General features: G+C 40.5%; 1 protein-coding gene across 1 annotated transcript; it reads right to left on the bottom strand.

The window, feature by feature from the left end:
• Positions 1-4,969: 4,969 nt before the first annotated feature.
• Positions 4,970-11,148, bottom strand: prdm13 (PR domain containing 13). The gene is made up of 4 exons (XM_048261161.1): positions 10,748-11,148; positions 8,858-8,989; positions 8,586-8,706; positions 4,970-7,158 (listed from the first exon to the last, which is right to left on the bottom strand). The coding sequence occupies exons 1-4, from the start codon at positions 10,886-10,888 to the stop codon at positions 5,696-5,698; spliced, it is 1,857 nt and encodes a 618-aa protein (XP_048117118.1). The 5' UTR covers positions 10,889-11,148; the 3' UTR covers positions 4,970-5,695.
• Between the last annotated feature and the right edge of the window lie 364 nt (positions 11,149-11,512).

Here is an 11,512-nt window from a genome sequence, read left to right as displayed (position 1 = left end):
CACTGATGGGCAGTGACGTGCAGGTTGCCTGAGAAACGATGTATCTGTGATCTCCATCGATGGTGTGGCAGGGGCCACCGTGCTGGCTGGCATCAGGGCGCATCAACATCAGATGCTGCACTCATAGACCGACCATGCACATGTTCAAAGATCCAAAGACCATACAGGAACACACACACACACACACATATGCACACACACACACACACACACACACATACACACATACACACACACAGAACACACACACACACACACACACACACATATGCATTGTATACAAAGATGTACTCAACATGATTGCTTGAACACCTTAAGCACTGTACTGATCCATGATGTGTTCTCTAAATCACCCACCTGATACTCAGACACACAAAACAGTGCCAGATATAAAATCTGGGAGAGGGAAGAGGGGATCTGGGGAACAGAGGCTTTTGTTGCTTCTTGGCTTTGTTGAATGCCAAATTCAAGGCTGTACTGGATTTCTTTTTCAACTATGCATTGCCTTACACTTCTCATTTGTTTTCATGAAATTATTTCAGTTCAGCAGCGCCCTGGCTTCAGTGCTTTGGTGGTTTTGTTTGCTTTTGTTTGAGTGCATTCATCTGTTGTGAGTCACATGTTGCTTTTATTCAAAAAGGGAAAGAAAAGCAGAGAGTCATCAGATGGTGAGAGAGAAGAAGAGGGTAGTTATACAGCACATCTCCCTCTAAACAATTCACCCACCATATCAAACAATGGTGGAGGGAATCAAATCGACAACACCTCTGAAAGCAAACCTGGCTGTAAACAAGTCCAGCTGGACTGCTTTCTTTGAGCTGCGTGTTGACAGGTCTTTGTTTTGTCAGGCCTGTACGCTTTCCTCAAAGGACGTTCTGGTAGAATGAATGCTCTGTGGTAGTGTCTATCATGTTTTGAGTGCAGAGGGTATCATTTTGAGATCACTGTTCCCCTCAATACAGCACCTCAGGGTCGTTGAGCTTATTGCATGTCAGAGATTTGAGGTAATGTGTCATTAAGCAAGGTTTGTTAGCTTTTGCAAGAGAACTACAATGTTTTGCTGATTGGGTGAAAGGTTTTCCTATTTGTGTGTAGAGTTTTGCAAAAAAAGTTACAAAAAATGTGCTTAAGCAATCAGAAAAAACTGTAAATTGTCAGATTCAAAACAAATAAACAACAACAAAAAAAGAACAGTGGTTCGCTCTTCTGCTGTGATTGGCTGGTGGAGAGCAGTTTGGGTCATATCACCACAGGCCTCGCTCTGTCACCCAGCGACTGACAGCCATAATGCCAGCATGTAAAAAGGCACTCCCCTGAGTTCATTGTCTCCAGTGGCTTTTATCAAGCTCTCAGTGTGACTCTTGATTGAGAAAGCCACCTTTCTGAAGCACCATCCTCAGTTCCATTTATTTTCAGGAGATTGGCTTAAACATCTGCTTACAATTTGGGCTTACATCTTACATCTATGTTCAGAACTCTGGTGAGAGAACATTGAAGGGCAGGTTAATAGATGACCAGCAGGCTGGCTGGCGAGAGGTTAGAGAACATTCCGGACTGTGATTTCCGAAGAAAAACAGCCCTAGCACTCTATCAGTCAGACTCTTTCTGGTGTCCCTGCTAATGAATGGCACTAATTGATTACCACACTGGTGGGAGGTGTGGTGTGTCTGTAGGGGTGGTGGGCGTGTGTGTGTGTGTGTGTGTGTGTGTGAGAGAGAGAGAGAGAGTGTGTGTGAGAGGTGTGGTGTGTCTGTAGGAGTGGTGGGCCATGTGTGTGTGTGTATGTATGTGTGTGTGTGTGTGTGTGTGAGGTGGTGGGGGTGGATTGCGACTTTCCTGGAACTATTTCAAAGAGATGTGACTCCAGTATGTAGTGGATAGAAAATAGAAGAATAGGCTACAGACTAACTGAGAGAGAGAGAGAGAGAGAGAACAGGAGGAGACAGAAGAGAAAAAGTGTTTGATAGAGTACATGTTTGTTGGAGTGTGTGTGTGTGAGACACAATTCAAATTACAATGCTATTTGTCCCTAAAGCAATGAATAGGCAGCTACTTATGTACAGACTCGGTGAGCACAGCCTCGCCATTGAAAAATTGAAAATCAGACACAAGCAGCCCTGGCTGCACAGGGAGCAGAGGCTACATGTTTGCACTGTAGCCTTGGGGCCATAAAGAATAGAATGCACTAAATTTGAGGAAATCAGAAAATTCAGTAAATTCTGTTCAATCATCCTTCAGTTTCACATACAAATGAGGCAAAATCGCCATACATTCTCAGACAGAGCAAGGATTTGGTCATAATCTGAGGGACACACAGTGAGACCATGAATACCCACGAAACAAAATAACAAAATACCAAACTATAAATATGATTATTATTAGAATTGTCCTTTTTTGTTGTTGCTCCATCTTACTGTCTTATCCACTTTTTCAATTTTGTTCAACATGTCCTTTTATCTGTGTATGTAATTGAGCCTTGGCAATAAAGTTACTGAAATGTTCAGGCCAAAGCTTTCTTGAATTGAACTGAATTGAATTGAATTGAGAGACTGAGAGCATGAGAGAAGAAACAGACAAATGTAATACTGTATGAAAAATAATAGACCAAATCTTCATTCAGACACAATGCAGGTATATGTATGTTTATAATACACTAATGTACATAGCCAGCAGTACTGGAAATGCAGTTTTGTTTGTAGACGTCATATCAAATTCACATTTGTGAAAAAATAGAAAAAACAGACAAATGAAGGATGCTTGTGAAGACTGAGCACTTCACTAATCATCTTCACTTGTATTTACATTATGAGTGCAGTGGATGATGATGATGATGATGAATTATAACATATCTTAGAACATATCTTCATGAAAATAGTTGATTATTGTTCTTGTTGTTTTTTTGTTTTTCCAGAAATGTCTTACCTGTCAGAAAGATAAACCAGTCCATGGCTTGATATGACAACATATTCATTAACTCCCAATTGTCCCCAATAAACATACAAATGCTAATGCATATAAATAGCTTGAATTTCCCCTTGGGGATCAATAAAGTATATATCTATCTATCATCTATCTAAGGACACTTGACTAAAATGAGGAAGCCTTCCTCCTCCTCTGTTCCCTTCCCTCAGTCATGACAAGCAGGCTTTATTTTGATTGATGGATGGCGTGTATAGGACCATGGTCTGGTATGAACATCCTGCCTCGATTGCTGGACCTCTACCTACAGGACAGAGGACAGTCTGAAAGGGTAGCAATGAGGTGATTGAAAATGGCTCAATGATGTACATGCTTAAAGAAACTCCCTGTTCGTGGTTGGTCAATAGTCTGCTTCTTCTTTTTTTTTAATGAAACGTTGGCTCTGACTATTGTGTCTGTATCAATTAAATCTATATGGCTAGTTTGTGGAAAATACATTACATACATTATTACGGCGTTTGGTTGCAATAGATATATTCCCCACTTACATTTATTTCTAATGGCTGAGACACTGGACATCTAGCTAAATACTGTTGTTCTGCAACTGCAAGGTGTTGGCATGGTCTTTTCCCCTATCATCTTCGCTCCAGCCTTGCCTTACAGGTACCGTAGCACTTCAGAGAACATTCCCCAGAAACAGCAGCAGGCGTCCAAAGGCCCTCATTCAGGGACACTGTATTTCTTAACAACAGATTTCATTCTCATCGAAAATCCTATTACAGGGGATTGAAGTTGATGTTGAATGGTATTACATGACATAGCTATTGGCTATTTAAAAAAAAAAGTGTATTATTATTTAATTGAGAATTTTTTCTGTAGCAGAGACACCGTGATCATTCGAATTTTTCTCAATTTTATTTGCAGATACATATAGATACTCTTGTAAACCATGTGGTGCATTTAGCTGCTCCACTTTTCTGTGCAGAGCTGTCATTTATAAGGATAAAGAAAGAAAGATTTAGAAATAATTTAATAAGAGAGAAGAGGGGTTAAAAGTGTGTGTAATTGCAGTATGGCAATTCCATGTAGTGTAGTTTGAAGACGTGTATTCAGGATGCAGATGGCTTGAGTAGAGTGTATGTGGTTTGTGAGAATGAATGACAATGTCATTTTCTACAGGCCTGCTCTTCATATTTAAACGTGGTAAATGCTACAGTAGATACAGGTAACTGGTTTTAAAGACAGTGTCGCTCCTGGTCCACTGCTACTCATGAGTCTTTACATGAGTGTTTATACCAATGTACCATTTATAAGTCACTTCTGCATAATACCACAACAAATGTAATACAACTTATCTTATTTTCAAGAAATATATGTATAATCTAATGTTCAATAAATGTTTAGTTACTTTGCCTGGTTCCTGAGGCTGTGACAACTGCTTTTAGCCAAATCCTCTGCAAGCATGCCATCCTAAGGATATAGTTCAATTCCAAGCTTTTAAAAAAAATGAATCCGTCAGTTCTACAACGGGAAATATATTCTTAAGATTTTTTTTAATTTTAAACTGCGCAATCAAATATCCCCAGACATCGCAAGTACCCAATGTATTTCGCTTAAACGTCTGTTATTTCATCACAGACTAATCCATAATTTTCACAGTTTTTGGATTTATACTAGGCTTTTTAATAATTATATTCATGTATAAAGTCCTCCAAATAGCAACACGACGTAGGCCTACTCGTCAAACGTAGACTTGAGGATCTTCTGCTAAATATCATTTTGCATAATGTTTTTTTTTTTTTTTACCAATGTCCTGAGCGATCATGTGCAGGTCTGCAGTCAGTCTAGTGATCTCTTGAGTGATCTCTTGAGTAACTATACTTTGCCATGAACCTTTTCAAGATTTTAATATTCATGAGCACTTCTGTATTGTGATCATTTGATTTGTTAAACTTGTTTAATTGAGCCAAATATTATCCACTGCAGCCTACAATGGCCGGACATACTGATGTTATCCTGGTAAACCTTATAAAGAGAAAGAAATATTATCTTATCTTAAATTTTATTTAAAAAGCGACAATGGGATAAACAAGAAGAAATGTTCATATACAATATCACTTATAAACATAAACCACGTAATTCCAAATAACAGTCAATAAACTTACTTTATAAATTTTTACATCTAATCTTTTAAAAACATTTCATAACCAATACTATTTTAACATCAACCATCTGTAAAAAATATATCCCGCAGCACTGGTAGACTATGATGTTAAATTATGTATCTGCCCTGGAGACTCAAAGTGCAAATTTGGACAAATTGTGGTTCAGAACCTTGAAAAAATAGGTTAAAAACGCGATGGACTCGCCATGGGCTCACTAAATAGACTATTGGAGGCAAAACACGCTTTTTAAAATATTTCGCTTTTTCTATGGATGAGGGAGAAGGCTATGCCTAGGCTACTCTGATAACTCAACAGGTTTCTGCCGAATGTCTTGCTCGCTTAAAGTGCAGTTCCAATTAGGGCATAGGACAGTAGATGATTCCGTCAGTTCAAAGATGTTAAAGCGTTCATTTGAGCAAATTCAACGTGTGCCATTATTAGGCCTAATATCTGCAATGATGGACAACAACATTTGGCTCATAGCCTATTAGGAAAAAAAAAACGGTCACTGCAATTTTTTGGATTTCATAGTCTCATAAATTATATTTACAGCAATCTGTACATGTACAAAACGCCAAGTAACATATCTGACAGGTAGCGAGCCCAGACTGTCAATCATTATTTTTGCTGGACTCTTGGTCGCTTTGATCGTCCGTGAAGCAAACATCAACATCACTGTCATTGTCGCTCTTTTGCTCCGGATCTTCGTACATGTCATCTATCTTATCATCGGTCTTTTTGATGGTTTGTCCTGGATGCCTTGATTTGACGTGTCTCTCCAAATCCCTCCTGCGCACCAATACCTTCCCGCAGAACTCGCACCTGTACGGCGTGTTCCCCTCTGCGTGCAGTCGGATGTGTTTGTTCAAATTGCTGGGGTCACCGAAAGGTCGGAAGCACACTTTGCACTTCAACGGTTTGTAACCCGTGTGAGTCCTCATGTGGATTTTCAGGCCGTATTTCCGTGAGTACAGTTTACCGCAGTACAGACAAAGGTGTCCCTTTTTGGGCTTCCCGGTACCAGCGTTGGCTGCGGGCATGGACTCGAGCCTTGCCCGGTTCTTCTCCACAGCTATCTCAGAAAGCTGTTGTGTATGCATGGCTATTTCCCTGTCAATATTAGTAATTGAGCTCAGATCGGGGTTCAGTCCAGGGGCGCCAAAGTAGGAAACTGACTCCGGGTACTTGAGGAGATTGCTGAAGTGAAACTTAAATGGGTAGTAAGGTGAGCTATACAGTAACTCGCCATTGTACACAGTGAATGGCATCAGTGGGATGTTACAGTCTGCATTGTAAGGTTTCACCCCTTCAAACTGCGGCAAGGAAAAACGTTCAAAATGAAACCCAGAGGAGATCTGAGTGTAGCGAGAGGGCGAAAGCCCCGAGTGCATGCGCCCCTCCACGTGCTTGAAAGCGGAGGTCTCCTCAAAGTGCGGCAGCAAGGGAAAGCCTCGGATAGTGTTGGCACAGGGCACCACGGGGGATGTGGAGTCAATGGGGTGGACGCACTTGGAGGGATGAGCTCCAGATACCGGTTCGTTCAGTGAACGTGTCGACTTCATTCCCCCCAAAAGCTTATTGAACCCAATGCTGTTCGGTTTCCCGGTGGACTCCTCTCTGGACACCTCTGTTGGAGTGACCTTAGACAGTCCCATAGGTTTAAATGCTGAGCGTACTCCAGGGTGGAAACCCATGTTACTCAGTACCGCAGAGGTTCCGCTCAGGCCAAGGAGATGGTTTCTGGCCGAGGTCACACTCATATCGAGGGCCCTGTCCTGCTCCTCAGATGTGGACTTCTTTGATATTCCCGCCTTGTTGAGGAAAGGAGAGGAAGGCATGTTTCGCTTGATGGAGTCGGAGATAGAGGTGTGGTGGCCGTTCCTGGGCGAGGATGAGGTGTTGGGGATGTCTCCTGATTTGGGTGACCTGCTAAGGTTTTCAGACCCCCTTGCTTGTTCGTTGTTTACAAATCCTCTGCCGTTGCTCAGAGCGCAGTGGAAATGAACATGGGCTTTGAGCGTGTTTGGGTATTTGAAGATTCTCCAACAGTACCAACAGATAAAACGTTCCTCCCCTGGAAATAAAGTAAAAAATACAGTTAAGTATAAATACCATTGGCCTTTGAGTTACTCTTGACACATTTAATGAAGTGACAGTTAGTGTTAACCCACTTCATTTTACGCTGGCATGACACCGGTTGAACAATCAGAGGGTCAATTATATTGATGTAATGATTTTGTAATCCCTCTCTTAGCTGTTTATTACAGCCGCCGACAGAGCAAACGCCGGCCAATCTGGCGCTCCCAAAGCAGTAAAATGAATAGGGACTTTCTCTGTGCTCTTTCCCGTGGAAGTGACAGCAGCTGTGGCTTGAAATCGCAAGTCGGGAAAGACAATGAGGCCGGCCCATCTGTTGACGCTCGAGAAAAGAGCAGCGTATGTCAAGGAGCGCGCGGTGTATTGGTCCCAGAGCAGCGCACACAGGGGCCTGCGTCGCAAATCAGGGCAATATACATCCCACATGAAAGTTAGTATTCATTAGACAACAAAAGCTTATGTAGCCAGCTAATTTACCGTAGAGCACCTTATTCGGAAATGTATTTGCTCCCAAATGCATGAATATTAATGACGGAGTGACATTTGTTAACCTCTCCCCCTCTCCCCTATTCACTATTACTGGTTACAATGGACATTATGGTGAGGTAATAATTGTTGTCTAGTTTAAAATTCATATGGATAGGGCTGTCCATTAGATGGAGTGCAACGCAAAACAAACAAAAGTAGCCTGCGCCAGAATCTGTTGCTTCTCCAGGCCTTGGTGCCCAGCTCTTTCAGCCTAACTGCCACAATATTCAATTAACATAAACAATTAGTGGGTCTCTTTTGCTTGATTACGAATAACAATCATACATTATAATCGGATTTAAATGGGATTTTGTTGCTGGTGTCGCGTATTTGTGCCCTGCATCTAAGTAATTAAGTGTTGGGCATCATATAGTCTTCTCGATTTTTTGACTACTATTTGGTGTCCTACTATTGTTTTTTGTATATTTGTATACAGTTAAGTGCAGCATTAATTTAGGAAATGGTGCAATCATAAAAATAATATAATGAATAATGAATCTTTAGTGTGTAGTATTTTGCATCGAAAAACGTCAGCTATTCAGTACCAACGTGTGACCAATATGAAGATATTCTTTGTTTTGATGAAATCCCCACAAGCACTCATAAACTGACTCAAGTGCATTCATGCAATTGTTTTCAACATCGATAGACTGTTTCCCCAGATTTGGAACCTGTCCCAGAGCAAACGAATCAAACTTTTTTTTTTTCTTGCGTACATGTGTAGGCTTCAATAATCATTTTAATAAATGATAAATATGAGAAAAAATAATGATATATTATACATTATATAATGATATATATAGCCTTGTTTTTTTGCATCAATCTGGCGCGTCGCCAGATACAATAGACTTAATAGGAGCAGTTTAATGGATTTACCTTTCTCGTCGTGTGTTGGAGTAGCGGTCGTGGGAATATCAAACCACTGCGCAAGTGTGTTTGAGTACCATACGCTTAATTCTTCTCCTGTCTGGATCTCCCTCAGCACACGATAGAAAATCTTTTGTGGAGCGACAAAGAAAAAAAGAAAGAAGGAAAGGACGAAAAGAAGGGAGGAAGAAAAATAATGAGTATAGTGCCAATATAGGTCTATATAGTGCAAATGCAAATATCATTCTCTTTATGTATCTGTGTCATATGGCGTAGCCTACCTGTCCTCCAGGTAAGTCTGAAATGGCCTCAAGATTTTGCTCCTGGCTGTTTCTGGCTGCACGGATGAGCCCGATCCAGTCCGGCAGAGGGCTGCCCGATTCATCCACAAAATCCCCTCTCACCAAGCGAATCTGTAAATATTACCAGGAAAGCGGCAACATTAGTTCAACCACAAATTATGACCTCTACTAATAAATAATAATAATAAAAAAACATCAAATAAAATCCTTAAATAAATGTTAGTCTTTTGTTGAATCAATGCATCTATACGTTTGTCTTCGTTTTTGTATTTTGTATGTTGCTGTTAATCAAATTACAATTTCCCGCAAAGCTTTTGGTGTTTATTATTTATAGGAAGTCCCCAGTTGTTCATTAAAACCACATAGAGGTGTCTGTAACAAAGGCGTGGTTAATGCATGTTTTTTCGGTCTATTAAACAGTGGTGATCATTTCCAAGGCGAAGTGCCATATAATTGAATTGATATGAGAAACGAATTTGAGGAGTGTCAAAGCGTTTCTAAACTGTTCAAGCAAATTAAAGATTAAAGCGTGACGTTTGACACGGAGATTGCACCTGATGATCTCGCGGGGCCTGGGGCGCTACATTTAGCTGCATCAATCACACAAGCAGACAGCAGAAATAGCACGAGCCTATTTATATGGTTTATCAAACCACGAGAAACATATAACTTTAGACATCAAAGTGAGAAAAAAAGGGGTGGGGTCACTATTTGATCGGATTGTATTTTTTTTTTTTTTTCACAATTTCATCGGATTGTATATTTTTTCTCCAAAACAATGATTTTAGTCTAATAATAAATAGCCTAGCCTGATACCATATAGGCCTAATTTAGGACTTAAAATATCACATAAATGTGTAGGCAATGCTAATCAAATTGGCTTTCCTCAAGCTATTATAATTTTGCGCTTTTTGCAATAGATTTCATTTTTCATGTGTTGTTTTTATTTTTAATTGGCGTGTATTATTTGTATTATTATTGCTGGAGGCTATTATCTTTCTGAGGCATCTTTCTGTAGCCGCATTACATTAAATTGAAGTGGTAGGCTGGAGTTAGGAGCCTGTGAAATGTGATGGACTGGGGGCATGAAATCTTCCTCCACGGCTCAGCTCATCCCATTAGGCCGGTTAAGCAGAGGCACAGACTGACAAGTTGTCCTGTTAATGTTGCTCAATTATTCCCAACACGACAGCGCCACCCAATTAATACCCAAATGCAAGATTACTTATGACAAGTAGGCATCGGGATTTTTAGAAAGTTCCCCCTTATTTGTAGGCTACCTGTCCAGGATTTTAACCAATAGGAGTTATTGTTTTTTATCATTCTAAATGTTATGTAGGATTATTATGATCATTATTATTATTATTACTATTATTATTGTTATTATTGCCGTTGGAATTATTGGAATTATTACTATTACCATTATTATTATTATTATTATTATTATTATTATTATTATTATTATTATTATTATTATTTTAAGTAGTAGAAGCAGTAGTATTAAATATATGTTAAGCAAAATAATAAACAATAATGAATTATAATAAAGATGCAGTGAAAGAAAGCTGAAAAAACGGATATTAAGAAGTCGAAAATATTTATAATGCTGTAAAAATACAGTACTACGTTTTTAAAGAAAAATTATGGTAGTCACCAATACCATCTATTGTGATTTATCGCTATTGGTTGCAGAATACACATGCTGAACACTTCTGCCATTAAAGTTATTGAAAATAGTCTACATCCTTACATTCTTGTTTGCACTGGACCAAAATGTGAGAGGGCAATGCATGTGCATTATGCATGATGTTACAAAAATTGTCCATATTCTCTATCTGAAAATCTATAAGGCATTTAAAATGTGCTTACCTTTTTCTTGAGTCCAACTTCTTTGCGGTCCGACACGTACTTCCCTAGCTTGAAAATACCCGGCACCGGTCCTATCCTGATGCCGGCCGGGATGGTGCAGTCAGCAAACACGCTAATTGCGGGTGTCCTGTTCGCTTGCATTGCTGGCTCTGCGTGCAGTCGGATCAGAACCAGGAAGACCAAGCAAGGGGGACTGATTGAGACGAGCAGTCAAGACCGGGGAGATGAGGCCAGGCTAATCTCCGCCTGCGAAGTGACGCGCTGGCGCATCTGATCCGGCTTTTCTAATGGAGCAGAGCAAGGTGCCCCCCATGGCACAGCACATTAACGCGCAAGGGCGAGCAGTGCGCGCGCGGCGGCGGCGGTGGTGGTGGGTGAGAGAGTTGCGCTCTCTCAGCAGCTGTGTGGAAACTCCGCGCGAGATGGTCACATGGAGACTTTCCCTCACCCTCGCGCATAATGAAGAGCTCCAAACGACCGAGAGACAATGGGCCAGGCGACCTTCCCATCCCCAAAATCCAATTTGTCAAGGGCAGAGAAAAGAGAGCGCGGAATCAAAGGTCTGGGCCGGCCATTAATCCTCAGCATGTGGCTTTGTCCGTCAGGCAGTTCCGATATTTTAAGTGACAAATCCACTGTATAATTTCTCCATAAATTCAGCCCCCTTTCATTGTTCCTATAGAACCCGGGTTTTGGAAATAAGTGACTACTTTAAATCTACTTGGCTGCATCCTTTTAAGTTTAATATACTTCAAAGCTCTTTAT

The sequence above is a fragment of the Alosa alosa genome, chromosome 13 (assembly GCF_017589495.1).
Source record: "Alosa alosa isolate M-15738 ecotype Scorff River chromosome 13, AALO_Geno_1.1, whole genome shotgun sequence".
Taxonomy (NCBI): domain Eukaryota; kingdom Metazoa; phylum Chordata; class Actinopteri; order Clupeiformes; family Clupeidae; genus Alosa; species Alosa alosa.
This window is presented reverse-complemented; position numbering and strand designations above follow the sequence as displayed.